At 43.6% G+C, this 15,013-nt stretch overlaps 2 protein-coding genes across 5 annotated transcripts; one reads left to right on the top strand and one right to left on the bottom strand.

The window, feature by feature from the left end:
• Window positions 1-667: 667 nt before the first annotated feature.
• On the top strand, window positions 668-3,636 carry LOC134425268 (nicotinamide riboside kinase 2-like). The gene is made up of 8 exons (XM_063169764.1): window positions 668-945; window positions 1,092-1,182; window positions 1,558-1,603; window positions 1,743-1,929; window positions 2,158-2,229; window positions 2,941-3,047; window positions 3,246-3,337; window positions 3,445-3,636. Exons 1-8 carry the CDS (start codon window positions 920-922, stop codon window positions 3,448-3,450), a joined length of 627 nt encoding a protein of 208 aa, XP_063025834.1. The 5' UTR covers window positions 668-919; the 3' UTR covers window positions 3,451-3,636.
• Window positions 3,637-3,991: 355 nt separating this feature from the next.
• On the bottom strand, window positions 3,992-14,310 carry SQOR (sulfide quinone oxidoreductase). Of its 4 annotated transcripts, XM_063169761.1 has the most exons (11): window positions 12,492-12,541; window positions 11,912-12,045; window positions 10,978-11,223; window positions 10,477-10,647; window positions 9,951-10,004; window positions 8,203-8,397; window positions 7,118-7,327; window positions 6,474-6,657; window positions 5,567-5,634; window positions 4,542-4,720; window positions 3,992-4,342 (listed from the first exon to the last, which is right to left on the bottom strand). In XM_063169761.1, exons 3-11 carry the CDS (start codon window positions 11,203-11,205, stop codon window positions 4,285-4,287), a joined length of 1,347 nt encoding a protein of 448 aa, XP_063025831.1. In that variant the 5' UTR covers window positions 11,206-11,223; window positions 11,912-12,045; window positions 12,492-12,541; the 3' UTR covers window positions 3,992-4,284. The 4 variants fall into 4 exon arrangements, with proteins under 4 accessions (XP_063025831.1, XP_063025833.1, XP_063025830.1 ...); XM_063169763.1 differs by lacking the exons at window positions 11,912-12,045; window positions 12,492-12,541 and adding an exon at window positions 14,178-14,310; XM_063169760.1 differs by lacking the exon at window positions 11,912-12,045 and having other exon boundaries at window positions 12,492-12,563.
• Between the last annotated feature and the right edge of the window lie 703 nt (window positions 14,311-15,013).

The following is a 15,013-nucleotide window of genomic DNA, read 5'->3' as shown; positions in this document are numbered from 1 at the left end:
CACAGCAGAGGAGCAAACACGACGGCCAAAGAAAAGCCTATGAGGGCAGCGGGAAAAGCAGGAATTGCCGCCATTTAGAGAGGGCCGCAGGACAGAATCCCTCGGTGTGGCTTTCGCCGCCGGTGTTCCCCGAGCCTCCCGAGGCTCCGGCCGGGCCCGAGGACGCGCCGTGACCTTGACCCAGCGATGCTGGCGGGGCCGCCCGGGACAGCGGCAGGGGGCGCCCCCGCGCTCGCGGCCTTCCCGCCCCGCCGCTCCCTCAGGAGCCTCGCGCGCCCTCACGCGGAGCCACGGCCGCTCTCGGCCCCAGCGCGGCCCCGCTCCTCACTGCAGAACCGGGCCGGTGTCCGGCGCGGGGCCCGGCCCAGCCGCCGGCGGCCCGAGCGCCCGGCACTGCCGCAACTCCGCCCTCACGGGAGGGGAGCGCGCGGCCCAGAGACAGTAGGGGGCGCCGCGCCCCCGCCGGTCCCGCCTCCGCCCTTCCTCGGCGCGAGGCCGTCGAGCGCCCCCGAGCGGTCGCGCTTTAACACGGCCGGACGTGAGTGAGCGCGCCCCAGCCAATCGCCGCGAGCCGTTCGCGGCACGCCGCTTTCTATTGGCTGCGCGGCGGAGGCGGCCGCCCAATGGGCGCGGCGGAGCGCGAAGGCAAGGCGCGCGCGCGCGGGCACCGCCCCCCTTTGCGGAGCGCGCGGCGCGGCGCGGACCGGCCCTGCTGCTGCTCTGAGCGACCATGGCGCTGCCCAGCAGTTGACGTTTGGCTTCTCCCCTCTCCACCTTCTCCTCTTTCTCCGGCCCCTTCCTTCCCTCTGCCCGGGTCCCGGCTCAGGCACCTAGACGGCCGGTACCGGAGACACCGGGTCCCCCCCCGCCCCTCAGAAACAGGCAGTAGGAGTCGGGCCGGGCGGCCGCCGGACGCACCATGAACATCATCATCGGCATCGGCGGGTGAGAGCCGGGACCGGGCGGGGACGGCGGCTCGGGCCGCGGGACGGGCGCGGGTCTCTCGTCCCGGCCCCTCCCGGTGCCGCAGTGGGGGCGGGGGGTGGACCGGCCGCACGTGGCGCTTCCCGACGGCCGCGCTCTCGCCGCAGGGTCACCAACGGCGGCAAGACCACGCTGACCCGCCGGCTGATGCGGGCCCTGCCCAACTGCAGCGTGGTGCACCAGGATGACTTCTTCAAGGTGAGCGGGCCCGCCGGCCCCTGCAGGCCGCGGCAGGGCGCGGGGTGACCCCCTGCGCTTCCGCCCGCGCTGCTGGCGCGCTGCCCGCCCTGCGCCGCCCTGCCCGCGGCTCTGCGCTCCCGGCGCGGCCGGATAAGGCTGCGCTGAGCGGGACCCCACGGCTTCCGCGCTCGTGTCCGTGGGAAGATAGAGCAGCACGCGGCTTTATCGTACCGCTCCTTTTATCTGCATGCAAAGGAACCTGGTGGAGGGTTAAGATTCCCCTTGAAAGCTTCAGGGTTTGGATCTTGAATTTTGCTTTGAAACGGATATTGAACTTCTCAGTAGTTGTCCTGACCATGCAAGTTTGTTTTTTTTTTCTTGTTACTGTTTCAGCCCCAAGATGAGATCGAAGTTGAAGATGGGTTTAAACAGTATGATGGTAAGCCTTTGTTAGTGTTTGCAAAGCATAACTCAAAATCCTAGAGTATATTGATTCTTTATGTGCACTGCTTTGTACTGACTCTATCACTAGATGATATTTAATTGCTGCTTAATGAGAATTGTCTCTTTTGTCTTAGTGATTAGTGCATTAGATATGGAAGCTATGATGAGTACCATAAATGCTTGGATAAAAAACCCAGTCAAGTTTGAACGTTCTCATGGGATCAATAACACACTGGATGCCCAGATCTTGGAAGATAAGGAGGGAGGAGACGAAACAATCCACATTCTTATTGTCGAAGGCTTCCTACTTTACACCTACAGGTAATCAATTGTGCCGTCATACATTTTGATTTTTACATTATTTTATGTAATGGGCAAACCTCCAAGGGAATGAAAAGACATTTCTAAACCAAGAGTTAGTAGCTGGCATTGACTACTGCCAAGTTTAGGAGTCACAAGTCTAAAGGTGGCTCTAAGTACAGGAAATAGATTTTACTTTTCTGGGTCTTGCTACTAATTGAGGTGTAATCAAGTAGGTGTCTCTTTCAGGCCACTGATTGATGTGTTCCACCATCGGTACTTTCTTTCCATTCCATATGAAGAGTGTAAAAGGAGAAGAAGGTAAGTTTGCCTGATTTCTAGCCCAATACCATCTAACTCATTCAAGTAATTTTTTCAAAGAGTTTTAAAATTTAGACTTTAGTATTAGCCATTCAAGACTTTGTTTCTCTGAAGCTTTTAGATGAGATGGGATAGAGGCAAATATAGCTGCTGAGTTAGAATACTGTAGCTTCCTTCACCAAACTGACCTCTGACTTCCCACCAAGCTGTTGTGTCATGCATGTAACACACAGTTTCTGCACACACCTTCCACTAAGCTTTCTCCCATCCCATGCTGGTTTTCCAGTTACACAGTTCCCAGGTCTCAGACTATCTGAGGTTTACATTTGGCTGTGTTGTTGCACACACACACTGTTCTTACTGCAAATGAAAACTTGAATTACATTTCAAGAGGAATAAGACAGCTAATTTACCCAAAGTTCTGCTAAAGCTTTTAAGAGTTTATGGATCAATATTTAGATCAGTCTGTCTTGGGAACTCTTTTTGCATTTTAATCACTTTGGCCCTGCACATCAAATTTCAGTTTAGTTGCGTAAGTTGATGCTTGTAGCTCTTGCTAACTATGAACTTCTGATAAGCTTAGAAACCAAACTGCAGTCAATGGGCTCAGGCAAATGTTTAGAGAAGCCCAATGAAGGATCTGTCATTTCCCTGAATTGTTATTGGAGTACTTGTGAGTAACAATGCCTTAATTGTTACAATTCCTTACAGTTCAAGGAATTACACTGTACCGGATCCACCTGGATTGTTTGATGGCCACGTTTGGCCTATGTACATCAAGCACAGGAAGATAATGGAAGAACTTGGAGTTGATGTGGGTAAGTCTAATGACAAAAGCACTTTATGAGATTGCTTTTCAAACCTGTGCATTACATCCTGGTTAGATGCATAAGAGGAGGTGAGGCAGGTGGAGGGAGTCTATTTCTCTGATACCAGCTAGGTGCATGCTTTTTAAGTGAGGATCTGGCAAGCTTACAGAGACATTGTTATAGTTCTCTTATTTTACTTTCTTTAAGTGCATTTGAATGGGACAAAATCCAAGGAGGAGCTGTTTAATGATGTGTATGGACAGATCCAGAATAAGATTGAGGAACTGCTTAACACCCAGGTATATGTCCAGGTTATGTTGCAAATCAAAGGCAAACTTTTTAAAACCTGTTTTGGAAAGTATGAAGCTGCAACTCAAAATATGTTCACATCTATTTTTCTGTTTAGAAATAAGCTGCTGCTGATTCTTGTGAGTGAAGATAATTCCTGTTTGCTCCACGCTGTCTACCTGACTGCCTCTAAAGTTCCAGCTTCTGTGAAGACTCAACTCCCAAATTCAACTTTGTTCAACCTTTCCCTTGAAAAGAGTTCTGTATGGCCACAATTAAAAAGCACTTCCCCCTTGTCTGTGATCCTAAATTGTGCTTCAGTCTAGTATGCCTTCTCAGGTGACTCTTCATGATGTTCTTAGTGTCACAGGTTAAAACATTATAGTGGAACTGATGTGAAGTGGTTCAGCTATCCTAGGAGAGTGTGTGTATCTATATACACACACTGCTTTGACTATTTTGCTTTCAAAACTCAGCATGCATTCCTCTAAGAATTATGTAGCAGGTATGCTTAGAGATTAGGATTTATGTTCTTCAAAAATAAGAGAACTGGAGGCTTTCAGGCCATTTTACTAGCACTGAATAACTGTTAAATCCAGTGCATGCATTGCTTTTGGATGCAGACAAATCAGTTTAGGTTCAGGAAGAAAATTTTGCATACAGAATAGCTTTGAAAGTATTTATTGCTGTAGCAATTCCTGTAGTAATCTGTAAGGTAAGGCAAGGTCAGATTCCTTTGCAAATACAGAAGTAGTTTAAGGCCTCAGTTGACATAAAAGAGCATGAAAAGAGCACTAAAGAGGCTTTAATCTATAGTAGGAGGAAAAGTAAATTATTGACCAAAGCTTGATTTAAAAAAAATGTCTGCCAGGTATTCCAAGAGGGAAGATATGTACTGATCCCATGTGAAACCAGTCCACTTCTTTGGAAGGTTTTGACCAATGCTGAGAAGCAGCAGTTACTTCAAGCTCAGATGCATCATCTTCCTGACAGGAGCTGGTCCTCCCCAGTATCCCCTGGAAACAGAAAGTTCTTTCACATACTATCAAAGTAGGGCCTGGGGAAAGGGTTTTTTCTTATAAGATACTGTACTGTGAAGAGATGAGCATTAGAGTGTTGCTCTGATCACAGCTGAGGATGTACTTTGCTTGTATTTCAGCAAGGAACTAAACCAGGACAGGTGTCTATACCTGATTGGGTTTTTTCAATACTCACTTAAGTAGTGCATTCCAATAGAGCAGAGGCATCATATCAGCTTTCATGTGGTACATGGTTCTTCTCTCCTTACTCTGGTCAATGGGAAAGGTCTCCAAAGGCTGACCATTGTAGTCAAACTCTGCCAGAATCACCTTGTTGTAGGCTGTCACTAGTGGGCAGGATGTGTATCCATCATACTGCAAAGAAATATACTCACTGCTCATTATTCTGACCAAAGCCTAAAGGCCATGGCTAACATTCACATTTCAAAATAACTTTCTAGGAAGTTTCAGCATTTCCAGTGTAAATATCAGCGAAACTGGAAAGCTGCTAAGCCAGTTCTGGTTTATTACCCGAAATATTAAGCCACTCTTTCAAATTTACTCTTTTTAATTTGCTTAACATTGCTTAAATTAGACCTAACCTAGAACAAAACAGGGCATAATTTCATTAATGGCTGTTCAGTGTAACCAGTGTAACTGGTGACCAGCAGATCTGGGTGAGAGCTGGTGTTTGCTTCAACAAGGCAACGGGAACTGCAGTGAGAACTTCCGGAGAATTGCAGGATATTCAGGTTAGTGCCCCCAAGGAAGCCATGTGGAAAATAAAAGTAAAGGCTCAAGGACAAATTTGAACATAATTTAGGCTTAACAGCTGTCGTACAGAAGCTTCAGTTTACCTCCTTAGAAGATCATATCCTATGCAGGAGAAACAAGTTAACAAGTTTGCAAGAGTTTTTCTGGAGCAGGTATTACCTCAACAGTGTAAGTAAATCATTTGCACTGATGAAAACCCTGACTAATCAGCCTCTAACCTTCTCTCAAGTCAGAAGTCAGGGCTTCAAGGAGGTAATACTTTCAATGGCAGTATGTACTGTGCAATTCCATTACTACTCTGACATGCAGCAAGTAACCATTTAGCACAACTGCAGAGGCAAAGCCTTCCCTGCCTTCTGGTTCACACACTCAGCTGCTTGCAAGACTTCCTGCATAAGGAAGAAAACATTCAAGAGAATTTCTCTCTAAGACAAGAACTGTAAGTACCTTTTTAACTGGCAACTTGTTCTTCATTACCAGAGAAATGGTTTTATCAAGGACTCCAGACTGTGCAGCTAAGTAAGAAAGAAATAGAAATGTACTAAGACTATTTCAGCCAACAATTGTCATTACTAAAGCAAACAGTATTAGCTAGGCATTTTGTTGGACAATTCAGCTGCAATTGAAATTGCATGTAAATTTACTATCCCAGATAAAAAAAAAAGGACTAATGCTTTGGCCTCACTGTTTCGAACATGTTAACATGTTAAAGCTTAATGAAACTTGAGCTGATATTTTTAGCCTATGCCCATTCTGCTATGATAAATTATACTTGCTCAGTCTTATCAAATACTGACATTCTGGCACACTGAAGTTGTGTTTAATTTTGAGTGCTGTAACTGTAGACCCATTTACTGAAGTTAAGTGCCCTACCCTTTCATTACATCAATAACATACTGTATAGCCTGGGGTTTTTTATGCTCTTATTTGCATTTTATCAGTTGTGAGACCATATACTTAAAGTGTTTTAATTGTGGAACCTGTGGCTACAAGGCCAGAACGTGTGACTTTTTGATAGTGACTTATCAGTTAGGTGGCACATGCATGAGGAGCTAAGATAAAGCAGAATGGTTCATTACTGAATGATGATGTAATACAAGAACACGTCATTCATTATGTGACATTCTACGAACACAAAAAGTAGAATTAGTTAATCTGTGAGGCATCTGGAACAACAGAATTGTTGGGTTAGTGGCATCAACATGGTCTGTAGGTAGCTAGTTGGCCCAGGAGCCTCTGGTCTTTTGGAAAGCTCAAAATTGAAGTCATGACCTCAGGAATAGCAAACTAAACAAAAAGCTTACTGTCTCCGCTCTGGTCACTTACACACACAAACATACACATGCCACTTTACCTACAGCTGCAGCAGTTTTTGATGTTGGAAGGTTAGTGCAGTCTCCAATACCAAAGACATTAGGATATTTTTTATGTTGTAGAGTCTCCTTATCCACATCCACCCAGCCACTTGCATCAGAGACAGGACTGTCAATGAGTACAGCAGGTGGCCCCATTGGGGGTGTGACATGAAGCATTTCATACTGAACAGAAAGAAAAGACAATGGTTAGTTCATCAGAACAAACTACCTGTTGGTATAAGGCAATAAACAGAGTGTGGAGAGAGGGTTTCTTGGGTTTGTGTTTGTTTTGGTTTTTTAAACACAAGTATATAGAATGAAAATCTGCCCTCAAATTTCAAGTGCATCCTTTAATTAACATGAACCTTATCAAGCAACTCCATTTGGAAGCAATTTGCCTTCCTCCATACACACCTGAGACATTCCCATGGCGTACAGGACTCCAGGCATTATTTATGAGACATTTTTTCTTCTCTCCACCTTGGTTTCAAAATTTTTAATATTCTGCTAAAGTTAGAGATAGTACTCTCAGGGGGAAGAGCAATGCACAATGAGGCAGACTGTGTTCTAACAATGTAAAAGTTACTTTGCAGTACACAAGGAAAAGAAATAGAACCAAATGAAGGGTCTGAAAGCTCCTGACCTGAAAAATTTCAGTCTCTCCAGGTATGTCCAACTTTTCAAACACAGCTTCTTGCTTGTCTGCTCGAACTTCGATGAGGTTGCGCTTGTAGTTAACAACAATGTTCTTGTCCTTTATTATTTCAAGCAATGCATCAGCATATTTCTTTACACCAAAAATCACACCAAGTGAGGTGTTGAATATGATGTTTGCTTTGGAACGTTTTCCTGTCTGCAGGAGGAGATCCAATTAGCCTTTTCTATTAAGAAACTGTGACAAGAGGAGACAAAAGAACTGTGCTGCACTACTAAAGAGCTGATAGAACTATTCATGCAGTTCAATTATTAATGAATGTTTAATTAATATTTCACAGCATGTTGGAAGGTAGACTCTTTCAGCATGAGGTACTGAAGATACATCACACAACTCGTGAGAAGAGGTGGCTGCAAAGCACTGAGGAACTGCTGTATGCAGGTTAAATTCTTTAAGCAGTTTAGTGTTAAAAAGCTTTCAAAAATCTTCACTTCTGTGCATAATTCAGGTACTCACCCAGCCAGGTAGCTCATGAAACTTAAACACATATGAAGCTGAAGTTGTCTTTTGCTTCCACTAAGCTTGCTTTAACAGCCTGGCTAAGTCTCCTCCTGATGCTGAGACAATGCACCCCAAGGAGCAAGCATAACCATTTTTCAGACTAGTAGACAAATGGCAACAGGTATGAAGTACTTAAAGTAACAAGAATGATGTAATACCAGCCAGCATTCTTTTGGTGCAACATTTATAGTAATAAATTAGGCTGAGAACAGTTGTATTTGCTGCTCACCAGATGCAGGGCAAGCCATTTTTTCAGTATGAAATTCTGAACTGAATTTCTGAATTCTACAAGTTTCTCTGGTATTAAATATTTGCTAAATATTTATGTACAATCCATTTACCTGCATTCCTGACATATTAAAAATGAAAAACCAACTTAGTCACTTCAATAATCCTGAGTCACAGCACTCTCATGTCTTTTATATTTGTTTTAAAGATAATATGAAACCCTTAGAACAAGCCTTCCTTCCAACTGTGAGGAAAAGCACTGGCAGAGAGGGTAAAAGACTTACTTTTCTCAAGTATGCATCTGCTAAATACATAATCTTCTGAGGAGCCCCTGCACACTTCACTGGAGTATTTGGAAAAGTGAAGATAGCATTTCCTTCTTTAAAATCTTGTAAAGCTCTCCATGTTTTCTCTACTGTCTGGACTGAATAATTGGAACCTATTTTAGGGTGTTTAAAACCTTCAGGCAAGCCTTTGATCTAGGAAAAGAGAAATCAAGGTTTCAAGTACAGATGGCAAAAGTTTTGTCATCATTGACAAGTATTAAATACAGACTGAGAAATAACTACATAAGAAGTTTCTGTCAATAGGAAAGTCCATACTTACTTGCTACTTGGTATTTTTAAAAATAGGCCTAGCAATAAAACAGTTATTTCCTTTAGAATTTAGTATATGATTTTGTAGATGTACATTTAGTGAAATTGGTCTGCAACATCTGAGCCTAAGTCTTCAGTGCAGACCCAGTCCCAAGTTTTTGTTGACTGAAATTCAGAGTAAGAATATATAAAGTCACTGCCCCATCATCACAAGTAAAAATAATGTTAAAAAAAAGCCTTATGAAAATGTATAAGGTGAATAAAACTTTTCTGTAGTCAGTTGCAGATACCTGTATTTGCCTAGGATTTTGTTTTAACCAATCTCCATCCAGTAATTATTTCCCTAATACTCCTACTGTGACCTGAGCATGTGATTGTGAGAAAGGAAGTGGTATCCATTTCAACATAATGGATTGCAGAAATTCTGTGAGAATATGAAGTCATGTTACATGCACTGCCATGTGTTTGGGATGTTCCAGTCTGCACCAGAATACACTGCTGGTGAAGAGAAACCATCTCCCTTTTTCAAGTGTCCACTTTTGTTTTAAAGTTGCTATGAATTTGCATTACAGAGTGTGATTAACTGTGTTAATGGCTTCTACTAGTGAACACTGAATTTATTTTTATCAGCTTGTACTGAAGCAATGGATATAAAGACTGAGAGGAGGGTCACTGAACATGCTGCAGCTCCTCATTCCACTGACCTAATCACCAGAGCTTATTTGTGACTGTAACTAACTGAGACCAGCTCTTGCTTGACATATATCTTGAAAGCTTTTCAAACAGATACTTAAATATATTGTCAGGTACTACATCATATTCATGTCAGGGTAAAACCACAAGAGTCAAATTGCTCAGACATCTTGCCTTTGTGTTTTCCTACTCCTACATATCACTGTGGTCATTCTTGCACCAACATTTTCCTCAGAGTGTCACTGTGTGCAGTGTACAGGAAACATTTCAAAGGGAAGGGCCCCAGGGCCTATTTAAACACAAGCCTGTTAACTCAGCTGGCTCCTTCTGAAGTGCATCCTTTAAGAAAGGTGAGGGTAGCTCCAATTAATTCTGCAGGTCAGATTCTACTGACTGCTCTGTTTTCCTCATTCTGTGTACATCAGAGATGCCTCAGATTCCAGTCAGTACACCTTATTATCTCATTATTACAGCTGCCTTAAAGCTCTGGATTTAGCTTACTGCCCCATCTGCTGATATTGCTACAGAGATGCAACAAAGTTGTCATAAAAGGCTTTCCCAAGAGTAATTTGGATTATTACACAGGGATCTCTGGAAGGAGTAAAGACATTAGTCTGCCTTCTAGCTCTAATTCATAGTATTCAATACCTGGCAGTATAAACAGTTCTGAAAAGCCATTTACTTTTATGAATGTACATTATGCTATTAAAATTAGTAAATATATGATTCTGTAAAACAAATACCTTTTCATAATGCAGACTAATTCCAAGAGCAATTATCAGATACTTGTAAGATACCTGTTGTGTAAGGAATAAAAAGAATTTTAGACAGAGAAAGCAAAGCATTACATCAAAGTAAATTTCAGTTACCTGACAGCAACAGAGTCACAAGGAAAGAGGTACAGGGAGCATCAGTAGCATAAATTAGGCTCTAAAAATTCTAGTTAAAATGCTAACTGCATTATGAGTTACACAGCCTCTGTTATACACAGACCCAGGTATCTGGAGCAAAAATATTCTCTCTCTTCAGTTCACTATAAACAGGGCAAAGGCTTATGATAATAGTATTTTAAGTTGATGTTATTCTAACCTAGTTATCTACCACAGTTTTTATTAGAAAAAGATATTAGGATCAAGTATATAAGACTAATTGGAATTTCCCAGCCTCCTAGATGCTGGAGGCCTTGCTCAATAGGCAGTTCTAAGGGAATCTGCAGGGAGGGGACAGAACTCATGACATAAAATAAAAAACTTTTTTTTTCATTATTACCTTGATGTCATTCTCCAGGCAGACATAGTTCTTATCTGGATTGAATGCTGTAACTTGAGATTTGATCCACTCAACACCTGAAGGAATCAGACTTTCCGTGGGACGTGCAGAAGCTGCCAGCTGCTTTGCACCACCACCAACCAGGGTCCACAGTGGCTGATAGTAATGAGTCTGAAACAAAAGTTCAAACGGACATTTCAAAACTGTTTAAAGGGACTTAAAGGCACATCACTCCAAATGGGAGCAATGTGCTCTAAGCATTGTACTATTCTTAACAAAAGAAGCTGTATAAACAACCAAGATTTTTCCATTCCAAAGCTGCAGGGATGCACCAATCTCACAAAAGAGAAAGTGTAATATGTATTCTTTTGAAAGATGGTTAGTTGGCTTACTTTCCAGAGTTAAAAACTTGTAGGGCTGGAGAGGGATGAGAATCAGACCCATCTGGTCACATGTAAAATGCTTATTCTTTACAGTGCTTCAGAGCAGAGGGACACTCACCTTACTTGGCTCAACAACAGCCACATTTTCTGCCCCCACTCTCCTCTTCATGCGAGCACTCATGGAGATGCCACCAGCGCCTCCGCCCAACACAAGAACTTCATAATAATCCCTGACAGCACACCTGGCTGCTGTGTGTAAGGAGCTCATCTGCTGCATTCCTGGTTTCAGCAGCCACAAACCAGAACGGAGACAGGAGCAGGAAAACACTGCTCCAACTGCTGACATCTTTCATTAAGTGGGAAGCTAGGAGATAAGGAAAGGCACCAGTAACAATTACAGGAGACAGAATTTATATCTATTTAAATGCCTGCGTTAGTTTTCAAGGCAAAAATTATAATAATAAATTCTTCAAGTCATCAGGCAAGAATTACAGCTTTTTCATTTATTTACTCATTTATGTTACTTACAGACTGGAATTTCAAAATTACACCCGAAACCTAAAATATTTTCAAGAAAATCTGCCAATGTCAGCTTCAAAAATTCTCCACTACACTAGATGTAGTTCAGCAACTCATTCTGCACCTTTATGTGCTATCTTGACATCCCTCATGTCTGTGTATCATGAATTCTTTATAATATATGCCCTGTTATTAATCCTTATCGTTACAATTTAGGACACAGAGGGAAAAAATCTCAGAGACATCCACTGTAAAAAAATGTTACTAATTTTGTTTTGCAGATGCAAAACATGATGCAAATATTTTCTTCTCATCCCCTCCCCATTCAGAACAAAACACCCAAATCCACGGGAAGTTAGTTTAATTTAAGAAGGCTGCGCAGGCAGCTATTTAAAATGTGCACTTCCATTTATAGATCTCTTTTCCCTTTCACTCTAAGGCTATTTGCATGTTTTTAGAATAAGTCTGTTTAATAATGAAGAAAAGGCACTTTAAAGAAATCATAGTTAAGGCTGAGCAGGAGAGCTCAGTACCTCAGTATCTCAACTAGAGCCTAAACAAACACGTCACCCAAGCACGGCAGTTCCTGCAGAGTTCTTGCTCAGTACAACTGCAATTTCTTCCTCTCCAGGGCACCGACCGTATGCTAAGCTTCTCAGACTGCCCGCTTTATCGGACCAGTTTATTGAAGGAAGTTGGAACAAATAAAGTTAGACAAGTCCTACTGACAAGAAGTCCAGACAGATCATTGCAACTATTCTTTAGCAGATAGCCCAGATCAGCAGTGGAAGCACTCCACCCATGCACGTCTGCGAGCTCGGGGGCAGCTCCCGGCCGGCTCCAGACCTGCGAGCCCTCAGCCGCGGTCACAGCGGCCGCTGCTGCTCCGCGGCCCCGAGGCGGGGGCACCCGGCCCGGCGGGGGAGCAGGGCGCTGACCCCGGGGCCGGGGCACGACCCGCTCCGCGCTGGGCGAGGCCGCTGCGGCCCGCAGGCTCCCCGCAGGCTGCCCACCGGCACGGCCCCCGCCGCCTCCCGGCTCGGCCCAAGCCGCCACCCGCGGTCCGTCACGGCAGCCCGGACCCCCCGGGCCCGCTCCCCGCTCCGCACTCACCGCTCCTTGCGCCGAGCGCGCTCCTTGTGTGCAATCGGCGCCGGTGCCGGGAGCGGCGGGGCGGAGCTCGGGGCTCCGGGTGCTGCCCAGTCGCGGGCAAAGGCCGCGGTCCGGCCGGGAAGGGCCGGGCCGGACCGGGTGGCGCAGCCGGTGGTGGTCGTGGAACCCCCGCGAGCGGCTGAGCCGGGCGTTCCGCTCGGGCCAGGTACCGCTGGCACCCGCAGCTCCAACCCCGTGCTTCCCAAAGTTTGAAACTCCAGTCCTAACCTGGCCCCCTGCCAATCCCCGGTAACCCAGCCGTGCATTCGGCATTGGCCTCCGTCCCAGGCAGCGGCGCAGTCCCACCCGGACACACACGGCACGGCACGGGACGGGTCACTCACATCGCCGTTACCGACAGCAGAATCACCGCTAATACAGTACCGGCCATGGCGGGAGCACGGATACTGCAATAGCTGAACTTTCATGGAGGGAGCAATGATACTTCAGTATCTCTTTCTCTTACCTGAGAGCGCCAGCCCTAAACTATAATCTAGGAACCCTTTTCCATAGACATAGAGAACCAGCAAAATTATTAAGCTTAGTAAAATAACATCAAAACACTAGATCAGATCAATAATTAATAATAAATGAGCTCTGATGGAGTGCATCCCCCAGTGATAAGCAAAGGCTCTCTTTTCAAAGCTGCTAACACCCAGAGTTCCTGGGTTTCAGTGGACAGAAAATGCACTGAAAGAAGACACAAATCAGTACTTTTTAAAGGTTGCCATAGAGATCAGACCTTTTGTTAATACAGAGACTTCTCTAAAGAGAAAAAAGCCCCAGGGTTTATAGTTCTATCCTTTAAAACACCCAAACTACCCATTTTATAATTTTTATGAGTTTCTCAACTTCCTGTTTCCAGCTGCCTTTGTATTATCACAGTGCAGCCTTTTTTCCACATTTTTTGTTCTAAGAGGTTCATCCTCATCTCTGTTCATGAGAAAATTGTTGGCCTGTTTTTTTAAACATGTATTTTTAAGACTGCCTTTAAACATTGCAGTATTTTCTTTAAGCTCCCATGCATATTTCCCCACAGACTGCAGTTTTAATTAAAAAAATTACTCAGATGAATTCCATAATTCAGAAACTCACAAAGCAAACATGATGAAATTCCTCACCTGCAGCACAGAGGCCTCCAGCAGCCGTAGGGAACAAGCACTGCCTCAACCTTTCCAAAGTCCAGGCTGGATGAGAGGGTGGGAGCTGCTGTGAGGGCTGGGCAGACACTGCCTAACCCTAACCCTAACCCTGGACTACCACATTTATCTACTCCATAAGGAACTTTTTATAAAATCAAGTATGACTGAGTGTACACAGCAACAGAACTGCTCACTCAGGCTGTGCATGATGATGCAAGCACATATTTTTACACGTCAGTGTTGTTAATTTCATCCAATGCAGCATTTACTTTTATGCATTAAGACTTACAAGAGTATTTGGTAGAACATCCTATAGATGTAGAACAAACTATAGAACAAACTATAATGAATTATAGTTTTCACTGAAGTAATTTAAGAACACATTAATAGAAGTTATGTAAATGGAACAAACTTCATCCTATACATTTTTATTAATTTCCCCCTTTATTACAGAAATGTCATTTAATAAAATTATGTCCTTATTCATAGAAAACCCAGATCTTACCATGCTTTTAAGGGAAAATGAATCAATCTCATTTTTATGTACGTGCATGTGACTCCTCAAGTAAGCACCACTGTCAGCTTTTACTCCTTTGACTGGAAATTATCCCAAATGCTGAAATGTACCAAATTTCAAAAGTACCAATTTCTATGAATTTCTTAGAATTGTCTAGTTTTAATTAATGATTTTTTTTGAAACAAAAGAAAACAAAATCCCACAAAACCACAGTTCTTTGGAAAAAACCACACAGTTCTTGACAGAGAGAGAGAATATGACTTGATACAGTAAACTGGATTCTATGAGGGCACACAAATCAAGAAATATCAAAGGAATTCAATCCTGATTTGGATACTGAGGCATCCAGTTTCATGTTATAGTTTAATGAGAACTATTTTAATTCCCAGAATTTGATTGTGAAATTACATTACAAAATAAAATACTTAGACAACATTTAGTTATGTACATTCTGCTCCAAAAAATGGACTGTGGAAATTCTTTACATTTCTCTTAGAAATACATACAAACCACAGCAGAGGCCAACAATCCACTGGCAATTAACAGCCATGAGTCAACTTCAGGGAAAAATACCTGGGGAAAGTTTTAATCAAATACTGCTTCACTAAAAGCATTTCAGTTTGTTCTCCTTGTCCCAAAACATTAACCCAGTTTACCTTGCATGATGCCTGGGTACTTAGAGTACGTCTTTCACAGAAGAAGATAACAAATATTAAGAACAGGAAATAAGGAGTTCAGAAAATGACAGTACAGAAAGTCCAGGCAGGTGCACACTGTGTGTGAGTCACCTAAAACAGAAGGAAAACAAAATGGACTGTGCCCCT

This window comes from Melospiza melodia, chromosome 15, assembly GCF_035770615.1.
Source record: "Melospiza melodia melodia isolate bMelMel2 chromosome 15, bMelMel2.pri, whole genome shotgun sequence".
NCBI classification, from domain to species: domain Eukaryota; kingdom Metazoa; phylum Chordata; class Aves; order Passeriformes; family Passerellidae; genus Melospiza; species Melospiza melodia.
The sequence above is the reverse complement of the archived record's forward strand: the minus strand, read 5'-3'. Positions and strand labels throughout refer to the sequence as shown.